Consider the following 20,154-nt stretch of genomic DNA (forward strand, 5'->3'; position numbering starts at 1 on the left):
AGGGCTCCTCCATGTCTTAGGGGTCCTCCAGGGGGCCCAGGAGCAGGGTGGGGTGGGGGTGGGGGGCGGCCTCAGAGGGATAGAAGGCCGCCGCCTCACCAGCACCCGGCCCTGGTGCAGTGTGAGGTGTACGTGGTGGAGGCCGTGCTTATGAGCTTCCTGCTGGGCGTCGTGGAGGCGGGCCCCCCCGAGCAGGCGCAGACCGTGGTACACCACGTCCTGGACCTCCTGTGGCTCTTCATGGAGGTGAGGCCAGGATGGGGGAGGTGCGGGCAGGTATTGGAGAAGGCCGCGCGGACGGCTGGCTCGGGGCTGCCCTCGGCGGCTCGCCGTGCAACCTGACCCCCTTTTCCAGGACTACGAGGTGCAGGACTGCCTCAAGCAGCTGATGATGTCCCTGTTGCGGCTGTACCGCTTCTCGCCCATCGTCCCCGACCTGAGCCTGCAGGTGGGAGCTCCCGCCCCAGCCCTGAGCCCCCCAGGCCTCCCCCGCCCCCTCTGAGCACCCTCTCCCCACAGATCCACTACCTGCGGCTCACCATCGCCATCCTCAGTCACGAGAAATCCCGCAAGTTTCTGCTTAGCAACGTCCTGTATCCTCCCCTTGCTGCCAGGCAGGCCAGCCCTGCGGTGCCTGCTGGGGTCAGCAGAGGCCCTGGGAGGGCGGTGTGCCTTCAGCCAGGGCTCGCCACGGAGGCTCAGGAGGGCCAGAGCCACCTTGTTTCAGGACTCAGCCTTCCAGCACTTTCTCTCCAGAGCAGGGAGGGTAGCGCTACGCAGAGGTGAGTGAGGTGCCACCCGCGCCTGCACTCTTCAGCCAAAGTGCCGCACTTTTATCTGTGGTCCATGGCGGATGTTCCTGCGAGACCTTCTTTATGGAGTCAGCTCTTGTGTTTCCAGAAAAACATGGAGAATGGCAGGAGTAGGAAAGAGAGCGTGGTTTCGGGCCCCTGGCTGGGAAGCCTGTGCCGGTAGCTGTCCTGTCTCTCTGGGGTCCTCAGCCTCTAGGAGGCAGAAGCATATGGATAGGCCACAGCCCTCCGCCCAGCTGTCCCAGCATCTTCTGCTCCTGTGACAAGCCGTGATTGGGTGCTTGCAGGGAATTGGGCAGGGAATTGACAACCACAGCCCTTTCTCAGGGCTCACAGGCAGGGCAGACAGGCACACAGCAGCCACGGGCCCCTGGGAGGGAGGCGGGCAGGCTCTGGGAGGGCTTCCCAGGGAGGACTCGCGAGGGTGTCCGGGGCCCTGGCGGTGAGTGGAGCTCTGCCTTGACGACCACCAGCTTCGATGTGCTGCGGTCTGTCGTCTTCTTTTATATCAAGAGCCCACTGCGTGTGGAGGAGGCTGGCCTCCAGGAGCTTATCCCGACCACGTGGTGGCCCCACCGTTCCCCCAGGGAGGTGAGCAGGCCTGAGGCGGGTGGGCGCGGTCTCAGCGAGGGCTGACCTGGGCTGTCTGAACCACCTGTGCTTGGCACACGAGGCCACTTCCTGGGCTGAGGGCTGGAGCAGGGGTCTCCTGGGTCCTGGGTGAGTCTTGCTGTCTCGGATCCCCCTGCCCCTGCCCAGGGCAAAGAGGAGGTGAGGGAAGAGACCTCTGAGGAGAGGCTCCGGCGGCGTGCCTACGAACGGGGCTGCCAGAGGCTCAAGAAGCGCATTGAAGGTTGGCCCCCAGCCTTGGGCACTGGGTGGGGGTGGAGGATTTGCGTGCAGGTGTACTTGGGGCACTTGGTGGAGAGCATGCTTAGGTGGGACGCAGGGATCCCTGGTGGTGGAGCCCTGATCCAAAGCTGCTCCCCCTGCCCGTCTCCGGGAGCCTGAGGGTGTCCTGCTCTCCACCCCACCCCCAGTGGTGGAAGAACTACAGGTCCAGATCCTGAAGCTGCTGCTGAACAATAAGGATAACAATGGGGTGAGTGACTCCCAGGCCTGCCTGCGTCCCTGGTAGGGAGGGTGCCAGACGGGCCCCAGAGACCCAGAGGGCAGGGCTGGCATGGGCCCTGTGGAGGGTGCAGGGCGGGGGCTGGGACGCACCACTGGGTCCAGCCTGGGGCCAGCGTCCTCAGTTCCTCACAGCCTCAGCTTTCCCTCCCCCAAAGGGTGAAGCTTCCAGGTACATCTTCCTGACCAAGTTCCGGAAGTTTCTGCAGGAGAATGCCAGCGGCCGGGGGGTAGGTGTCCCCACCACGGCCCCCCAGCTGTGTCGTGTGGTTTGCACCTGGTTTCGGGCACCGTCTGCTCGTCCCCTGCTGCCCCGCCCTCCCCACTGAGTCCCGGGTCCCAGGGCAGGGCCTCGGATGAGGAGCAGGCTGGCCCCTGGGCCACACAGACATGTGTCTCACACCTGTGTCTACAGAACACACCCATGCTCTGCCCCCCCGAGTACATGGTCTGCTTCCTGCACCGCTTGATCTCAGCCCTGCGCTTCTACTGGGACGAGTACAAGGCTTCGAAACCACGCACCTCCTTCAGTGAGGGTGAGTGTGACCCGGGCCCCACATGGCAGGCGCTGGGCAGAGCTGGACACCGGGCAGCCTCTGGGCGTTGGCTGAGGCCAGGGCCGGGGGCACTGTCCCAGGCCTCCTGCCTGATGGAGCCCTGCTCCCTGGGGCGCAGTGTTTGCTCTGATGGTCCCCAGCTTCCTGTCCTCCATAGGCCCCTTTCCTCGGTCCTTGCCCGCCCATCCCTTCGTCGGGGTTGCCTTGGGTGGGCTCTGAGGTGTTGGGGGCCCTGCATTTGCGTGGAACAGAGTCCTCTAGACTCAGTGGGAGCAGCCTGGATTGGGGGATCTCCCACAGGGCTGGGTCAGAGCCCTCTGATTCTCCCCTGGGTGACGCACAACCAAGAATGCCCCCTTCATCCCAAGTTGTGCCGTTCCTGGAACTGGCGTGAAACGGCAGAGGGCAGGAGTTGTAGGGGAAGGCTGGTCAGGTTGGTGGCCTAGGCCAGGGGTCCTGCTGGGCTCTGACTGCTGGTCTGACCTCGCAGAGGCCTACGTCCCACCCCAGATCTTCTATAACGGCAAGGTGGACTACTTCGACCTGCAGCGCCTCGGAGGCCTCCTTTCACACCTTCGGAAGACGCTCAAAGGTGTGCGTGGGCCTGTGGGTGGTGAGCAGGGCAGCTCCTGAGCCAGCCCTGCCTTGACTGCTGAGCTGCGCTGTGTCCACCAGAGGGCGCCTGAGCTTCCCACCTGCTCAGCGGGGAAGATGCTGCTCTCCCTCCTTGCCTCGGGCTGTCGTCCAGCTATTCCTTCCCCTGCATCCACCCCAGAGGAGGTCTGGGAGCCCTGTCATGAAATCCGGGGCTGATGGAGCAGGGGGAGGGGAACCTCAGGGTCTCAGTGAGGGGTGGCGTGGGGTGAGGTGGCGCATGTTTGCTGCTTGAGCTGCTTTCGAGGTTGAGCACAAGCGGCTCCGGTGCAGAGGGCGGAGGGCACAGTGTGAATGGTGGCAGAGGTGCCAGCGGCAGCCCAGCACAGCCTGGAGAGGTGTGCCAGAGCCGGCGTGCCAGAGAGGAAAATGAGAGGCGGGAAGCGATGGGAGACGAGGCCTGGGAGTCTGCACGGCGGAGTCTGAAGTCCTGTGGGCTACAGAGTTGCTGGAGGCTCCTTCAGGGACAGGGGTAGCTTCGGAAGGTCCTGAAGCAGAGGAGCAAGGTTGGGGTTGGGAGTCTGCATCGTAAGAAGCTCCCTCTGGACACTGGGGTATGGAGGGTGGAGTGCAAGGGCCCAGAAGGAGACAAGGAAGCAAAGTCGTCCAGGCAGCAGAGGAGATGGGAGGATGTGGGGGGGAGGGAGGGGGTCAAGGATGAGCCCAGGCTTCCTGCCAGAGGCTGTGGGATTGAGGCCCCCTCAGGAACAGGAGCTGCAGGAGAGGGTAGTGCGGTGTGTTTGAGGGCCCAGCGATGCAGCCAGGATGAAGGCCTGGGCTGGAGGCAGAGCTGCTATGTCTGGCTGTCAGAATAGAGGTGGAGACAGGTCTACAGTGAGGCCCGGACAGCTCTGGATCAGCTTCAGTTTACGGAGCAGGACAAGGAGGAAAGTCAGAGGAGTAGGGGGTCCCTGGACAGAGTGAGGTCACGGAGATAAAGACAGAGGGAGCAACAGGAGAGCCTCCTGCCTCACTCAGCAGAACTTGCCCCACGAGACCCAGGGCCTTACGGTGCGGAGTGAAGGCTGGGTTGGAGCAGGTGGACGGCAAGGCACAGGCACTGTGGTCAATGTGACTCCGGCACGCTCTTGCTGAGGGTGCCGGGGCGGCTCCTCCTGTGACCCCTCTCCCCTCCACTAGCCTGAGAGCCTTCCTGCCCTTCCTCCTAGATGACCTTGCCTCCAAGGCCAACATCCTGATTGACCCGATGGAGCTCCAGGCGACCACCATGGATGACCTGGACGAGGACGAGGAGCCAGCCCCAGCTGCGGCCCAGGTGCCGCGGTAGGGGCAGGCGGGGGCTTTGTGTTGGGCTGTCCCTCTAGCATCAGGGCTGGAGTGTCACACAGGCCATCTCCCCATCCATGCTGGCAAGGAGCTTGTCCCCCGGCAGGGTCCCGTGCTGTAGGGGAGGCGTGGAGGGCCGGTGTGGTGGGAGGGCTGCCAGCTGCTGAGGCCGTATGAGACCCCGGGCCTTGAGAGGCACAGTGAAGGCTGGGCGGGGGCAGTTGGAGGATGAGGTGCAGCCATGCGGTAAACGGGGCCCTGTGGGGTCTATCCCCCGCCCACGAGTCAAGGGAGCCCCGAGCGGGCCCAGGCCCTGGGATTGTTGAGTGGAGTCTGGCCTCCTCTCTCCACCGCAGCGCCCCATGCAGGCCCTGGCCGTGGGGGGCGCGCTGCCCCTGCCTCGGCCCGGCTGGCTCAGTTCTCCAACCCTGGGCCGAGCCAACCGCTTCCTCAGCACCGCAGCTGTGAGCCTGATGACCCCACGGCGGCCCCTGAGTGCCTCGGAGAAAGTGAAGGTCCGCACGCTGAGCGCAGAGCAGAGGACCCGTGAGGACAGTAGGTGCCAGGCAGGGCCGGGCGGGGCCCCCCTGACGGAACCTTCTGTCCTGTGAGACTCTTCCCCCTTGCAAAGCCAAGTACACCCGTTCCCTCCTGGTCCTGTGGCCTGGCAGCATCTCAAGGGTATGGGAAGTGCACTCTGAGGGCGGGAGATCAATGCTACAGAAATAGGTCCTGGATGCAGGACCTTCCCCGCCCCCGCCCGGCTCCCACATTCTCCCTGCAGGTCCATCTTGGGGCCTGGGCAGCGGGTGAGGGCTCCCTTCTGCTGCGAGGCCCCTCCTGGCTCCATAGGCTTAGACGAGAACTGGAATGGCCCCGACCCTGACCCTGACCCTGACCCTGTCCTTGTCCTTCCCCTGTTCCCTAGTCGAGGGTAGCCAGTGGAATGAGGGCCTGCTGGTGGGGCGGCCCCCCGAGGAACCTGAGCATCCCCTCACCGAGAACTCCCTGCTGGAAGTCCTAGATGGTGTCGTCATGATGTATAACCTCAGTGTTCACCAGCAGTTGGGCAAGGTCTCGCACACGCGTGTCACGTGGTTCTGTGTGTCTGCATGCGTCTGTGTGTGCCCACGAACCCACTTTCTGCAGGGGTGCTTGGGCACAGCTGTGCGCGTGAGCATATGTCACAGCAAGACTAGTGTTTCTGCCCTTTGGGCCTGACCCGATTGACTTCTGTGGGAGGGGGCTGTCCTCCTAAGGTGAAGAACCGGTTTGGTGGGGCTGGGGTCTGGGCTGTGTGTGGAGAACCATGTGCGAGGTGCCTAAGGGTCCCCCTGGACATGTGGTGTCCGCTCTCTGGTGCTCTAGATGGTGGGAGTGTCCGATGATGTCAACGAGTACGCGATGGCCCTGCGGGACACAGAGGACAAGCTCCGCCGGTGCCCCAAGCGGGTAAGGTGGGCGGGCAGGTGGCACTTGGGGAGGGCAGGCTGTGGCAGAGGGCGGCTCGCTCCCTGGGGGTCCCCAGGGCGGCCCACGAGGAAAACCTGCTCCTTGGCCCTGAGGGCTGCCCAGCAGCTCCCCTGTCCCCACCCCCCGCCCTGGCCGGCCCACGGCAGTGAGAGTGGGGCCGGCAGCAGGGCCAGGCCCGGCCTGAGCCCTGTTAGCGAGCCATGGCCTGTGCCAAGGTGCCCGCACCCGGCCACTAAGTGCTCACGCACACCCACTCTCCTCATCAATTATGGATTCGCCCCGAGTGCTTCCTCGGCCACATGCAGAGTCAGCAGGAAGCAGGGCCTGCCGCCCTGCCTCCTCTGGAGTCCCTGTGCCGTAGCTCTCCAAGCTGCGGACCAGAGCCATTCCCTGTCCGGGCAGCCCCCAGCCCATACCTGCCTGCCCACAGAGCCTGGACTTGTTCAGGGCAAAAGCAGCTGCCAGAGCTGCAGTTCTAGCCTGGCATTCCTGGGGGAGCCCCACCATGGGCTCAGCTCAGCCCCATATCCACGCTCTGAGGGGCCCCGAGGCCCTGGCTTGCCCAAGCCCACCAGCAGGTCAGACTGAGGAGGGTTTTGAAGAGTGGAGCCGGGTCCACCCTGCCCTGTGCCTGCCCTGGGCACATTGGGCCCTGCCAAGCTGCGTGGGTCTGGGCATGGGACCCTGTGCTGACTGCCCTCTGCTCCTCCTCCTTGGGTGGCAGAGGAAGGACATCTTGGCAGAGCTGAGCAAGAGCCAGAAGGTCTTCTCAGAAAAGCTGGACCACCTGAGCCGCCGCCTGGCCTGGGTCCACGCCGCCGTGTACTCCCAGGTGAGCAGGGGGCCTCGGCCGGTGGCTGCTCCCTCTGCCGGCTCATGGGCTGGCCACTGGCTAGGCCGGGTGCTGCTGGCCTCGGGCACACACCTGCCCCCTCCCACCTCCTCAGGCTCTGTCCCACCCCATGCCATAACCCCTATCTTTTCATGCCCGTGAACTCAAGCAGATGCCGTCCGTGGGCCGCAGTTCCCCGTTCTAGCTCTCATGGTCCCCCTTGGGGGACCAGTCTGTCCCGCCTGCCCCCGGGCCTGCTGCCTCTCCTGCTCTTCTCCCAGCGCGACCAGGGCGCTTGGCCTCCCCAGCCTCAGTCTGCTTCTCGCACTCCCTCCATCCCCTGCTCTTAAGGACACTGGCTTGTTCCCTCCTCACTCATTCATTCCCTCATTCATTGAATAATATGCCCAGATCCTGGAGAATGTCACATGCCTTCGTGACCTGGTAGTTCAGAAACAAACCAGAAAGCTGAGTCTGCCCTTCCAGGACAGACGAACAGACAGTGCACTCCTGCTGTGACTGTTTCGACACCCGTCTCCCGGCCCTGGCCCCACAGCACTTGTTTTATCTCCCCAGCTGCCCTGGCATCTCCCCTGCAACCAAGCGAGTGCCCCTGGATGCTCCCCAGGTGCCCGTGTCAGGGCGTCTGTTCACCTTCGTGGACATGCCCCTCCCGCATGAGTGGGTGATCACAACCCTTGATCTCCCTGTCTCTACCTGGCCATCTCTGCTTGCTCTCTCTTCTGGTGGCTCCTCCTCAACCCCACCCACCTCCACCTGTTACCCCTCTGCTCCAGCCCCACAAAGATGGGCACTGTCTTCCCACCACTGGGATTTCATGCCCATCCACCTCCCTCCATAGGCAGTCTTGCCACCCCCTCCCTCACTGTCTTCTTAGGAACCTCACCCACCCATCTCTCTACCTTCTTTTTGAATCATGATAAACTATTTACAACATAAAATTTACCATCTTAACCATTGGAAAAAATCACGGTAAAATACAATACGTGCCTTACCATCTTGATCATTTTAAATCACGGTTTAATAGTGTTAAGTGTGTTTACATCGCTGGGCAGCCACCTCCAGAACTCTTTCCATCATCTCCCCAAGCTGAGACTTAGATCCACTAACTCCCCACTCCCCTGCACCGCTGTTCCCAGTCATGGTTCTGCTTTCTGTCTCTGAGGTTGACTGCTCTCGGTACACACGTAAGTAGACTTGGTCACTGGCTTGTTTCACGCTGCATTACCATCGCATGGTCCATCTGTGCTGTGGCATGTCAGGGTTTCTTTCCGTTTTGAGACTGAGTAAATATTCCGTTGTGTGTGTGTCACGTGTTGTTTACACACTTATCCCTCTGTGGACATTTGAGGTGGTTCTACCTTTTGTCTATTATGAATAATGCAGCTGTGAACATGGGGTGCTAATACCTTTTCAGGATCCCATTTTTTAAAATTCTGTTGGGTGTATAACTAGAAGCAAAATTGCTGGATCGTGTAGTAATTCTGTTTTTAATTTTTTTGAGGAGCTGCCGTATTGTTTGTCGTAGCAGCTGCAGCAGCCCCACTAGCAGGACGCTGGGTTCTAATTTCTGCCTGTCCTCACCAATAATTGTCACTGAAAAAAAAGTTTTCACTGATAATAATCCTAACCTATGTAAAGTGGTACCTCATTATGGTTTGGCTTGCATCTCCCTAGAGGTTAGTAACGTCGACCTTACTGGGTATTTTATATCCTTTGAAGAAATGTCTAGTCCATCCTTTTGCTTAGCTTTTAATTTGATTGTTTTTCTGTTTTTGACTTGTAGGAGTTCTTTCTGTATTCTGGGTATTAACCCCTTAGCACATTACAATTAACAAACATTTTCTCCCACTCTGTGGGTTGTCTTACTGCTCTGTTAACTGTGTTCTTTGATGCACATTTAAAAGTTTTAAAAATATTAATTTATTTGGCTGCACTGGGTCTTAGTTGAGGCACGTGGACTCTTTAGTTGGGAGCACAGAGTCTTAGCCACTGGACCGCCAGGGAAGTCCCTCGCTCCCACGGCCCCTCCGTGCCTCCGCACTCCCGGCGGTCCAGTCCTTTGCTGTCCTGGACTTGGCTGTGGCCGTAGCTTCCTCATGGGCTCATCCCCACTTGCCCCTGCAGCCCCTTCTGCTCTGGGCAGCGTCCCAACAAAAGTTTCTGGTCACAAGGCACCCTCTCACTTAAGGCCTTGCGTACCTTGAAACAGTGCAGACAGGCTTCTGGCCGGGGCTGTAGCGCTGCCTCGCCAGGCTGGTGGCCTGTCCTGCCTGCCCAGCAGTGCTTGATCACATCTGCCTGAGCTCCTCTCCTGCTTCCTGGAGTCCAGCCCTTACGTCGTGCTCCTGGGAGAGCTTTCCTCATCCCCCGACTGGGCTGCACCCCATGACACCCCCCCCGCCCCTAACTCCGCAGCAGCCTGCAGTACCTGTCCACCCCACCTCCCCCCGCAGGAGAAGATGCAGGACATTTACTGGCTGCTTCGAGTCTGCCTGCGGACCATCGAGCACGGTGACCGCACGGGTTCTCTCTTTGCCTTCATGCCCGAGTTCTACCTGAGCGTGGCCATCAACAGCTACAGCGCCCTCAAGAATTACTTCGGCCCCGTGCACAGCATGGAGGAGCTCCCAGGTGATGGGGCCATTCAGGCTGGGAGGGGGCAGAAAAGGGGGCCTTTGCGGAGTGAGCCCCGGGAGCCCTGTTCTGAGCCCCCATGACCCAGAAGCACACATCCCACATGGGCTCAGACAGCATCAGACAAGCATCTGCACAAGTCCCGCTTGGCGGAGAGCCCTGTCCTAGGACCAGCAGCCACAGACCTAACAGCTGCTCCCTGCGTGAGGGGGAGAGCAGACAAGATGGAGTACAGGCTGTGAGGAGCCCTGCCCCGCCCTGCCAGGACTGTCGCTTCCTTCTTGGTGCTGCTGCAGCCCAGGAGCCAGCCAGCCTCTCACCCTCCATCCTGGCACTGACCATGGGGTGTGGCATCCCACGCAGGGGCAGGTGGGCTTGCAGATCACAGCAAGGAGTGGGGGCCATGAGGAGCAGGGGCTTTGCGCAGACCCCAGATTCCAGGATGGGCTTGGCTGGATCAGGCTGTGGGCTTTTAGGCTCCTGGCCTGTCCCCTGCCCTGCCCTCAGCCTCGGGGCCTACCCAGCCCCCATCCTGAGTCTGTGCCTTAGTCTCTGGCCAACCATTAGTGAACGTACTGCCTAAAGTCCCCAGATGGCAGCTTGGGCCCAGACCTTGGAGCTGGGTCTGGAGCCCGCTCCCCAAGCCCACCACCAAGAGATGTGCCTGCTGCTGGCGTCTGCACTCCCCACCAGCTCATCCTGTCACCCCACCCTGCAGGCTACGAGGAGACCCTGACCCGTCTGGCCGCCATCCTTGCCAAACACTTTGCAGACACACGCATCGTGGGCACTGGTGAGGCACTGGACAGAGGGCTTGGGGGATGGGAACAGGGTAGCACCCCGGGCTGGCCATTTTCTGCACAGATTGCCCCCAGGTCGGGGTAAGGCATGGGCACCAGGATCATGCCAGGCACCTGCTGAGGTGTGGCCTGTCCCGGCAGACATCCGGGACTCACTGATGCAGGCCCTGGCCAGCTACGTGTGCTACCCCAACTCCCTGCGAGCCGTGGAGCGGATCCCTGAGGAGCAGTGAGTGGGGGTCCGGGGGCAGGGGGCAGGCATGCTGCCCTGCACAGCACGAGCCTCACCCCGGGCCCACCACCCGTTGCTCTTGCAGGCGCATTGCCATGGTGAGGAACCTCCTGGCTCCCTATGAGCAACGGCCCTGGGCCCAGACCAACTGGATCCTGGTTCGGCTCTGGCGGGTAAAGCTGGCTAGAGGGGAAGTGGCTGTGGCTGGAGGGGTTTCCCTGCCCCACTGACCTCCTGGCGTCTCTACCCCAGGGCTGTGGGTTCGGGTACCGCTATACACGGCTGCCACACCTGCTAAAAACCAAACCTGAGGATGCCAGTCTGCCCAGCCTCCAGAGTGAGTACCCAGGTCTGGCAGGCAGGGCACCCTCACCCGCTGCTCTGAGGTTCTCACAGACTTCCCCACTTCTCCCAGCCCCAGTCCTGGACTCGCGGTGGGCCCCGAACTTCCTGTCCATCCCCCAGGGTCTCCATTCTTCCTTCCTCCAATCCGAGGACACTCTGGGACTATCTCTGCACACCCATGGGTGCTGGCAGCTTACGCACCGAGCGCGCCCTGTCCCTTGTCCTCTGACCCAGCTCCCTGACCTCCAGGCTTGTCCCAACTCCATCTCCTCTGCCCCTTTACTTCCGCCTGGTGGTGCTGACCTTGGATACCTGAGTCAAGGCAGGGGCACAGACTGGGGGTTGGCCAGGGCCCCAGAGGCTGTCCACGGGGCTACCTGGAGGAAGGGGCCATTTATTGGGAGCAAAGTCTGCATCCTTTGTCCTGTGAGCCCGAGGACCTTCACTGGGCCCAGCCCAGGGTCTTGGGGAGTCTAGCTTGCAGAGCCCACCTCCCCCACGCGGTACCTGCCCCACACAGTGGCCCGCTTCAGCCCACAGGGTGTTTCTGCCCTTGTGGGCAGTGTTTGGGCCTAATGGGGTCCCCAGAGGCCAAGGGCCTTGTGGCACGTCCTTGCCAGTTGCCTTGGTCCTGGCTCTAGGGTGGACCTGAGCTGCCCATGGAGAGCAGGGGGCAGATCCACGTCCGCTGCTGCCGGAACTATTGATTTGCTGGGGGAGGGCTGGCCAGCCCGGGTGCGGCTGAGGGCTCTGGTTACTGCTGCCTGTCAGCCCAGACTTGGCACCCACCACCTCAGCCGTCTGCCAAGGCCACACCAAGGGCAGCAGAGGACGGGAGGATGGCAAGGCTCAAAGTAGACTCTTGGGGAGAATGGCCTTGACATGAGTGGAGAGGGCTCTAGGCCGCCTTGTCTGTCTAGCACACCCTGAAGGGCATGTGACTGTGGACTTGCTGGCGCTTGGGGGCCGTTCTAGAACTTGGGGTGGGTTGGGGGTTGGGAACAACTGCAGCCTGTGGTTGGCCCAGCAGAGGGAGGGGACAGGTTTAGCCCTAACCCCTGGTAGCGCTGCACACTGTGCCCCTGCCTTCGAGACCTGAGGTTCCCAGAGAGCTGTCTCTCTGCCCTTAACCAGTGGCCCCATAAGGGAGGACAGAGGTGGGCAGGCGGGGCCGCTGACCGGGGTGTGATGATGCCCAGCCACTGCCCCCCGCCCTGTGCCCGCAGAGCCCTGCCCCTCCACCCTGCTGCAGCAGCACATGGCAGACCTGCTGCGGGAGGGTCCAGACGTGGCCCCCAGCTTCCTCAACAGTGTCCTCAACCAGCTCAACTGGGCCTTCTCCGAGTTCATTGGCATGATCCAGGAGGTGGGTCACAGGGGCACCTTGCGGGCCGGGGGTGGCAGAGGATGAGGCACCACCTGCAGTGTGGGCAGACTCCTGAGAGGCGCCCACGTGGCGGGGCTCAGATCCAGCAGGCTGCGGAGCGCCTGGAGCGGAACTTTGTGGACAGCCGGCAGCTCAAGGTATGTGCCACCTGCTTTGACCTGTCGGTCAGCCTGCTGCGCGTCCTGGAGATGACCATCACGCTGGTGCCGGAGATCTTCCTCGACTGGGCCCGGCCAACCTCTGAGATGCTGCTGCGGCGGCTCGCACAGGTGTGTCCATCCGGGCAAGGGGTCGGGACCCTGGGGACACCCTAGTGGTGAGCCCGCCCGCCCACCCACCATCGGGTTCCTGCCCCACAGCTGCTCAATCAAGTGCTGAACCGGGTGACAGCTGAGAGGAACCTCTTTGACCGTGTGGTCACCCTGCGGCTGCCTGGTGAGGACCTAGAAGCCCGGGACCCAACACACTGCAGGCCTCGGTTCCTCTGCCCGGAGCAGTGCTGCCTGACCCAACAGCCTGCACCGGACCGCTGGGGCCTGGCACGCCCAGCCTAGCTCAGCTGTCTGCAGGGAGGGCGGAGGGAAGCGCTGGAGGCCCTGCAGCAGGAGCGCTTTCAAGGCTCAGCCCCCGCTCCCTTCCCCGCAGGCCTGGAGAGTGTGGACCACTACCCCATTCTGGTGGCAGTGACCGGCATCCTGGTGCGGCTCCTGGTGCATGGCCCAGCCTCAGGGTGAGTGCTGGGGAGTGCGCTCCCCTCTGGGGGCTGGGCGGGGCCTTCCTGAGGCTCACCCTCACGTGGGCCTCAGTCAGGCCTGGGCACCGAAGGAAGCTAGAAGAGGTGTGAACCCAGTAATGAGTAACTAGGTGGCCATGGCAGCAGCTCGGAGCAGGAGAACCCAGTACCTCAGCAGCGCAGGTGCCCTGGCCTCGGGCACCAAGAGTCAGTGCTAGGGGTGGGGGTGCCATCCTACCATGCCAAGACAGCCCTCCTGGGCTTCAGAGCTGAGTGCACACAGCTGGGTCTGAAGCCTCCAACAGTGAGCATGTACTGCCTTTATTGAGAAATCCCATGACAGCTGGATCCAGGACACTTGTGGGCCCCCTGGCCCAGCCCCCCTTCCTGGCCTCCCCACAGTGGGAGCGGTGAGATGCATATGAAGCCAGGGCACTACTTCAGCCATTAGGGCTGAGACTGGTGCCAGCCCTTAAGAGGATTCTACCCTCAGGGGACAGCGAGTTCCAGCAGGGCCCTCGGGTCTCAGCCAGGCTTGGCAGGCTTTTTACAAACAAGCTGGGGGCACAGGTCGTGGCGCCCCTTACTGCTGTCTTGCGAGCCCATGGGAGAGGCCCTGCCCTCAGTGGCCTGTGATGCCCAAGGGGTCCCTTAAGGAGCTTACTTGCTGCTTGCCTGCTCACCAGACTGCATGGACATGTGAAGCTTCAAGTAGCTGAATGTAGGTGCATGGGGAGTCATATTTCACCAGAGCAAGGGCTTGGAATTTCCTCTTTGCACCCTGCAGGTGGGGACTGGTCTTCATTTGAAGTCCTCCTCCTCTTCCCCTGCAGGCCGCTCCCTTCCCGTCCCCTTGGGGAGCGCAAAGTGGTCACGGTTCCCTGCCTCACCACCACTCTCCGTAATGGCAGGCCGCCTCGGCCCCGCCACTCATTCTGGGGCTCTAATTGCAAGGGCTCTTCCAGCTGGGCCTTGGTTCCAATCCTCGTGGGCACACGTAGGCCCTGCTAGGTCCCAGTGATGGCGAGAAGCAGGAGAGAGGTAGGAGACCTGAAGTCCTCTACCAGTGGGGTCGCTGTGGGAGGCTGGAAGACCAAGCCCAGGGCTTCCCAGCAGCAGCTGGCAGTTGTTTGGGTAGCAGCTGGGAGCAGGGCAAGCAGCAGGCAGGCAGCGGCCTCAGTGGGGGCCATGGGCAGCCTAGGTCATCACCAGACCTTCAGAGGCTGTGGGGCTAGTGGACTCGGAGCCAGCCTTGAGCCGCAGGCCCGAGGGATTGTAGAGGTCGAAGTCTTCAGCTACTGCTAGATGCACACGACCATTGAGGCCCCTCCTGCCAGGCTCCAGAAAGACCACGTGCTTGTGGACACTGGCTTTGCGGCTGGGTGCGTCAGGTGGCGTGGTGCTGAGCACCGAGGACTGTGCGCTCAGCTCCCGGAGCGGGCTGGGTGTTTGGGGCCAGCGGCGGCAGCGGCGGCAGCAGTGGCAGGTGCGGCGGCAGCAGCGGCGGCAGCCGGGGCAGGGGGGTGCGAACAGGTAGAGGAGCACGAGCGTCAGGCCCACCGCGCAGCCCAGCAGCGTGGTGAAGCCGGTGTTGAACGCGTCGGGCTCCGGGTGGGGAAAGGACACACTCACGTTGTACTCGTGCGTCTGGTTGTGATGCAGGCGGGGCCCAGTGGCCAGGCACACAAAGACACCCTCGTGCCACGGCTGCACACTGCCGATGGCCAGGCTCCCGTCAGCCAGCACGGCGATGCTGCCATTGCGAGATCCTGGTGCCACGAGCAGCTCGTGCTGCGGGGAAACCCAGGCCACACGTAGGGCTGGGGCACTAGTGTTGCAGTGTAGCCGCAGGGACTGCCCCACCTGCACGTGCAGCTGCTCTTCTGGCCGCTCCAGGTCCTGAGCCAGGGCCACCGAGCAGTTCTCGAAGACACGGCTGTGCGCAAAGAAGCGCACACGGGAGTCAGGTACCTTGAAGGCCAGGCAGGTGTACTCGCGGGCAAAGTCGCTCACGGCACTGAGCCCCCGCTGGTGCCAGCGTCTCAGCAGGTGGTAGAGACGGCAGTCACAGGGTAACGGGTTGTCGTGCAGGTAAAGGCCGTTCTTGAGAAAAGCAGGCAGCGCAGCCAGGTCAGGCACAGGGGTGCGTCCTATGTGGTTGGAGGAGAGATCCAGAATACGCAGGTGGGCCGCGCCCAGCCCGTGCAGGTGGTTGAAAGAGAAAGATGAGAGTTTGTTGCAGCCTAGGTAGAGACGACTGAGCGTGCCCAAGCGGTGGAAGGCACGTTCATCCAAATGCGCCAGGTGGTTATTGAACAGAAGCAGCGTCTCCAGTGCTCCCAGCCCGTCGAGGTCGTGGCGGCCAAGTGCCCGCAGGGCGTTAGATGATAGATCGAGCAGCCGCAGGCCACTGGCGTTGGTGAAAACTCCCCGACCCAGTGCCTCCAGCTCATTGTGATTTAAATGCAGGGCGCGGAGCCGGGAGAGGGGCGCCAGCCAGCCAGGGGGCAGGCGCTGGAGCCCATTGTGGCTCAGGTCGAGGTCTGCAGCCGCGGCCGGTAACGTGACCGGCACCTCCCGCAGCCCCAGGCCGGCGCAATCCAGCAGGTCGGCAGCACAGACGCATTTGTGGGGGCAGTTATGAGGCGCGTGGGGCAGGAAGCTGTCTGAGTCCTGGGTGCCTAACCCGACGCGCAGCAGGCACAGTAGTGTGCTCTGCAGCACCAGCCGGGCCATATCGGAGGCTGCCGGGGCCAGGACAGGGCAGCTCAGTGGGCGGCACAGATCCGAGACTCACCCGCTTCTCCGGTGAGAAGTGCCGGGCGACGGTCAGCGAGCCAGGATGCGGGCTCCGTCTCGCAAGGCTGACTAGTTCCAGATTTGGAGAAGTGAGTTGGCCGCGCTCGCTCACCACGCCCTTCTCGGGCTTCCCCAGCTCCCTCCTGGAGTGCCTTCCTGAGCGCGCTCAAGCTTCTAAATACTCCCCGGGAGGCGATTTCTCAGGGGGCGGGACCGCCGGCTCCCATTGGCTCCCACTGGAGGGGCGGGGCCGCCGCGTTCCGCCCCCCGCCCCCCCGCGACCGTAGTCCTCGCGTGGCCGCCAGGGGGCGCGAGTTTGGCCGGCGGCTTTCCAGAGGACCTGTCTCCCGGAAGAGAAGAGGAAGCCTGGGAGGTACGCCTTCCAGCTGCTTGTGGTTTTTTTTTTTTTTGAAGATAAACGTGTATTAGGGAGATGGCGTTTTCCTTGAAGGATTATTGTGTATGAGGGGCAGGTGTTTCTTCTGTAGGGTTAATGTGTAAGAGAGAGCAAGTGGACTTTCACCATCTCATGGTGGTGCCCCCTTTGACCTGCTCAGGAGCGGGTCCTTACTGCAATCTAGGACTTTACTGGGAGGATCTAAGAGCAGGAGGGAGATAGGGTGGGACGAACAAGGATGTAACGGGAGTGGGCTGGACTTTCACAGGACCCCACCCCTCCAATAATAGGGATTTCAGGCCCAGGCTCCTGACTTCCCTTGTACCCTCTCCTACCTAGGACAGAGAGAGCCACGTCAGTGCTCCTGGCTGATCCCTGCTTCCAGCTCCGCTCCATATCTTACCTGTTGGGGCAGCCGGAGCCCCCAGCCCCTGGCACTGCTTTGCCTGCCCCTGACCGGAAGCATTTCTCCCTACAGAGTTGTAAGTGGGCCAGGGAAGACAGGGATTTGGGGCTGGGTCAGGTCATTCGTCTTAAGAGCAAATTCCCAGGCTGGAAATACTAAAGAGGCACTGGGTTCTGAGGCCACATTTGGCCTGACACCTCCTCCCACCCCACCCCCACCACAGATACAGATTACATCAATGTGGAGGAGCTGGCCCAGGTGGAACAGATGTTGGCACACCTAACCTCTGCATCTGCGCAGGCGGCAGCTGCCTCCCTGGTGAGTGGGGCCACAGCAGCTCAGTGCATGTCAGCACAACCGTGTGTGTAGTGCACACGCACTTGTCTGGGTGTCTGACCCAGCCCACCCTGCACTCTGCTCCCTGCAGCCCACCAGTGAGGAAGACCTCTGCCCCATCTGCTACGCTCACCCCATCTCTGCTGTGTTCCAGCCCTGTGGCCACAAGTCCTGCAAGTAAGTGGGCCCCTCGGGCGCGGGGGCGGGGGAGGTGGAAGGGGGCTACACCAGCCACTGGCGCACCCTGCCGTTGCAGAGCTTGCATTGACCAGCACCTGATGAACAATAAGGACTGCTTCTTCTGCAAAGCCACCATCGTGTCGGTGGAGGACTGGGACAAGGCCGCCCACGCAAGTGCCACTTCCTCGGCTGCCTAGGCCCGCCTCGCCCACACGCAGGAACCTCCACCCCTCAACTCAAAGCCAGGCTGGGCCCTGTTCATGAGCCCCTTGCCCCGTCCCCCTCCCCTCCCCATCCCACCTCCTCGCCTGTGTGAGCCTGTGTGAACCTCGTCAGCAGGGGCCCAGCCGTGCCCTATTTGTGCCTCAGCTTGATTTTCAGTCAGGGCCGCGGTGAGCATTAAATTATTATTCCATACAGTCCCAGCCCAGTTCTTAAGGGAGTGGGCTTTGTGGGGTTTGTCCAACAAGGATCTTGCCAGATTATGTCCATGGGAGAAGGCAGGTGTCTGGCAACTTCAGCCTTATCCAGTCCTCCCCAGTCACATGGCAATGAGTCCAAGGCCTTTGGACGCGTCAAGCCAGTGTTCCCCTTGTCACTGGGGAAATGGGCTCCACCGGCCCTGCAGCACCCCTCACATGATGATGCGCGGCTCCGGCACCGACTCACCAATAGACTTGTGGGGCAGCACGCTGGCCCCGTTGAGGTAGAGCTCGTCGTTGACGATGACATCCTCGCCCAGCACTGTCACATTCTCCATGCGCACCTGCGGGGAGGAGGCGGGCACAGCAGTGAGGCAGAGGTGGTCCCCACCCTTCCCGCCGAGCCCAGCCCAGAGCTTACCCACTGGCCCACACGGCAGCGCCAGCCCACGATACAAGACTCCAGCCAGGAGTGGGAGCGGATGTGGGCGTCTCGCAGCACGGTGCACCGCCGAATGCACACGCCATCCTCCACCACCACACCGGGACCCAGACTCACATTGGGGCCTATGCTGCAGTTCTCACCGATACGGGCACTTGGGTCCTGAGGACAGCGGGGAAAAGCCAAGTGGGCCACCTGTCCTCCTGGATGGAGGGGACAGATTATGGGCTGGGCAGGGGCCTCACCACCAGCACGTTGCCCACAATGCCAGGGCCTGAGCACAGCTGCTCAGGATGCTTCTGTCGCAGTGACTGTAGGAAGAGGCACATGCCAGTGAGGAAATCCTTGGGCTGCCCGATGTCCATCCAGAAGCCTGCAGGGGGAGAATGCATCAGGGGGCTCAGCCCAGCCACAGACCACCCCCACCCGGTGGCCTCCCTGCCTCACCCTGCAACTCCATGGCATAGAGCTGCCCTTCCTTGGCCATGACAGGGAAGATCTCCTTCTCAATGGATGTGGGCTGCAGCTGTGAGAGTGGGCAGCTCGTGAGCAGGGTCATGGCAGTGGTGGCCTGTCCTACCCAGCCCACCCAGCAGCTGGCTTCTACACACCTGGATGCGCCGTAGCACTGAAGGACTCAGGATGTACATGCCTGCATTGATCTTGTTGGACACAAACACCTGCGGCTTCTCCACGAACCGGTGAATGCGGCCTGTGTCCGCCTCACACACCACCACACCGTACTTAGAGGGTTCCTCCACTTTGGTCACCTGAGTGCAGGGGGACTTCAGGCCTAGTCCAGTACTCCTGAGCCTTGATGTACATGCTGTCCTAAATTTCCCACGCTTTGTCCCCAATGCTTAAAGGCACAAACTGCACAGCTCTACACCCACAACACCACCGGGTAGTTCAAGGCTGCAGAGTGGGAGACGCTGGGCATGAGGACATGAGTATCAGAGAAAGAAAACGTGCTATCTTACCAGAATGGAGCCCTCCTGACCGTGGTGCCGGTGGAATTGCACCATGGCTTCGAAGGGGAAATCGCAGATCACATCACTGTTCAGGACGAAAAAAGGGTCTGCAGTCTCACAGAGCAAGTCTCGGGCCAGGGCCAGGGGCCCAGCTGGGGGAAACGGAGGCCACCATCATCTTGAGGGTCTGAGCCCCTGGAACCAGGCTCAGCAATCCCCATCCAAGCTTAATCTTGCCCTTTCCTGGCCCTAAACCCTCTCCAAGGGATCTTGCTGTCTCTCCTGACCTGTCCCCAGAGGCTCCTCTTCGTGGGACATGGAGATTCGGATTCCTAGCTGGAAGGGAGAAACGCCCCCGTCAGTTTCCTCTCATCAGAGTGAAGAGCAGGGACCAAGGGAAAGGGCCAAAAGTCAGTGCCTCACCTTTTGCTCCTGCGCTTTCATTTCCTTCTCCAACACCTGAGACATATAACTCACGGCCAGAATCACGTGGTCCACGCCGGCCTGGGGGACAGAACAGCGCCCGCCGCCAGGCAGGCTCAGCCGAAGGCACGGAGTCCCCGATCCCCAATCCCTGGCCAATCCCACTACCTACCAAGACCCCGACCAGGGCCTTACCGCAGCCAGCGCCTCCACTTGATGCAGCAAGATGGGCTTATTGCAGAAGTCCACCAGCGGCTTCGGGATGCTTAGCGTCAGCGGCCGCAGACGCGTCCCATAACCGCCCACCAAAATCAGTGCCTTCATTGCACCTGTGGGCGGCCGAAGAGTGAGTCCGAAGCTCCGAGGTGTCCACGGCCCGCCTAGCGGAACCCTGCCGCACACTCCCGCCGCCGTGCCCTTCACTAGCCAGACTGACCAACTGTGACTCTACCCTGTCCGCCCAGTCCGCGATAATGTTAGCTCGGCGGCCACAGCAAACGGGAACGCTACGCCGGACAGAGAGCTTCGGGCTCCTACCTCCGGCTGGCGGCGGGCGGGAAGTGACGTGATGCTCGGGCAGACCAATCAGCTGTGGTATACGTGGCACGCCGTCAACGTAGGAGCGCCGGGACGCGAGGCTCCGACAGACGCAGCCAACGAGAGCCGAGCGCGCCGGGCTGCCATGGGAACCGGGACCCGGACCTGCGGGTCAGCTAGCCATTGGCGGATCCAAAAGCGGAGCTGGCGCCACTCGCGAGGCTTCCTTTGCGCCGCGCCCCGGCAGATTCCGGCACCACCCCGCCTGACCGGAAAAAAGGGGCAGGGCCGGGGGCGCGGCAGGGCCTGATCAGGCAAGACTCCCGGAGTCCGCGGATTT

The 20,154-nt window shown here is 62.0% G+C and overlaps 3 protein-coding genes across 9 annotated transcripts in view; 1 reads left to right on the forward strand and 2 right to left on the reverse strand.

The window, feature by feature from the left end:
* Positions 1-17,438, forward strand: part of RNF123 (ring finger protein 123) — a 27,177-nt gene extending 9,739 nt beyond the window's left edge. For 6 of the 7 annotated variants that reach the window (XM_027523075.1, XM_027523076.1, XM_027523074.1 and 3 more), the window contains 27 exons: positions 121-246; positions 356-448; positions 520-593; positions 1,286-1,403; positions 1,572-1,665; positions 1,853-1,914; positions 2,102-2,173; positions 2,359-2,479; positions 2,991-3,092; positions 4,324-4,430; positions 4,798-4,996; positions 5,370-5,515; positions 5,810-5,893; positions 6,639-6,746; positions 9,224-9,401; positions 10,123-10,197; positions 10,346-10,433; positions 10,522-10,609; positions 10,689-10,773; positions 12,008-12,147; positions 12,249-12,437; positions 12,528-12,603; positions 12,814-12,898; positions 16,437-16,579; positions 16,727-16,821; positions 16,931-17,016; positions 17,096-17,438. In XM_027523075.1, coding sequence (XP_027378876.1) covers positions 121-246; positions 356-448; positions 520-593; positions 1,286-1,403; positions 1,572-1,665; positions 1,853-1,914; positions 2,102-2,173; positions 2,359-2,479; positions 2,991-3,092; positions 4,324-4,430; positions 4,798-4,996; positions 5,370-5,515; positions 5,810-5,893; positions 6,639-6,746; positions 9,224-9,401; positions 10,123-10,197; positions 10,346-10,433; positions 10,522-10,609; positions 10,689-10,773; positions 12,008-12,147; positions 12,249-12,437; positions 12,528-12,603; positions 12,814-12,898; positions 16,437-16,579; positions 16,727-16,821; positions 16,931-17,016; positions 17,096-17,216 — 2,955 coding nt within the window. In that variant the 3' untranslated portion in view covers positions 17,217-17,438. Of the gene's footprint in view, positions 1-120; positions 247-355; positions 449-519; positions 594-1,285; positions 1,404-1,571; positions 1,666-1,852; positions 1,915-2,101; positions 2,174-2,358; positions 2,480-2,990; positions 3,093-4,323; positions 4,439-4,797; positions 4,997-5,369; positions 5,516-5,809; positions 5,894-6,638; positions 6,747-9,223; positions 9,402-10,122; positions 10,198-10,345; positions 10,434-10,521; positions 10,610-10,688; positions 10,774-12,007; positions 12,148-12,248; positions 12,438-12,527; positions 12,604-12,813; positions 12,899-16,436; positions 16,580-16,726; positions 16,822-16,930; positions 17,017-17,095 lie in introns of all 7 variants that reach the window. The other variant, XM_027523078.1, reaches the window with a different exon arrangement.
* On the reverse strand, positions 13,202-16,440 carry AMIGO3 (adhesion molecule with Ig like domain 3). Its single transcript, XM_027523087.1, has one exon. It carries the CDS (start codon positions 15,635-15,637, stop codon positions 14,099-14,101), a length of 1,539 nt encoding a protein of 512 aa, XP_027378888.1. The 5' UTR covers positions 15,638-16,440; the 3' UTR covers positions 13,202-14,098.
* On the reverse strand, positions 17,413-19,854 carry GMPPB (GDP-mannose pyrophosphorylase B). Its single transcript, XM_027523092.1, has 9 exons — positions 19,473-19,854; positions 19,278-19,358; positions 19,142-19,190; positions 18,864-19,006; positions 18,495-18,653; positions 18,331-18,409; positions 18,129-18,256; positions 17,863-18,045; positions 17,413-17,785 (listed from the first exon to the last, which is right to left on the reverse strand). The coding sequence occupies exons 1-9, from the start codon at positions 19,599-19,601 to the stop codon at positions 17,654-17,656; spliced, it is 1,083 nt and encodes a 360-aa protein (XP_027378893.1). The 5' UTR covers positions 19,602-19,854; the 3' UTR covers positions 17,413-17,653.
* Positions 19,855-20,154: the final 300 nt, after the last annotated feature.

The sequence above is a fragment of the Bos indicus x Bos taurus genome, chromosome 22, assembly GCF_003369695.1.
Source record: "Bos indicus x Bos taurus breed Angus x Brahman F1 hybrid chromosome 22, Bos_hybrid_MaternalHap_v2.0, whole genome shotgun sequence".
Classification (NCBI taxonomy): Eukaryota; Metazoa; Chordata; class Mammalia; order Artiodactyla; family Bovidae; genus Bos; species Bos indicus x Bos taurus.

Bases quoted from the DNA above. Each gene is read 5' to 3' on its own strand.
- AMIGO3 (XM_027523087.1), bottom strand. From the start codon at position 15,637: ATGGCCCGGCTGGTGCTGCAGAGCACACTACTGTGCCTGCTGCGCGTC.
- GMPPB (XM_027523092.1), bottom strand. From the start codon at position 19,601: ATGAAGGCACTGATTTTGGTGGGCGGTTATGGGACGCGTCTGCGGCCG. The intron at 18,410-18,494 runs GTGTGTAGAAGC...CCACTCTCACAG, and splicing joins CAGTGCTACGGCGCATCCAG to CTGCAGCCCACATCCATTGA. The intron at 18,257-18,330 runs GTGAGGCAGGGA...CTCCCCCTGCAG, and splicing joins CTATGCCATGGAGTTGCAGG to GCTTCTGGATGGACATCGGG.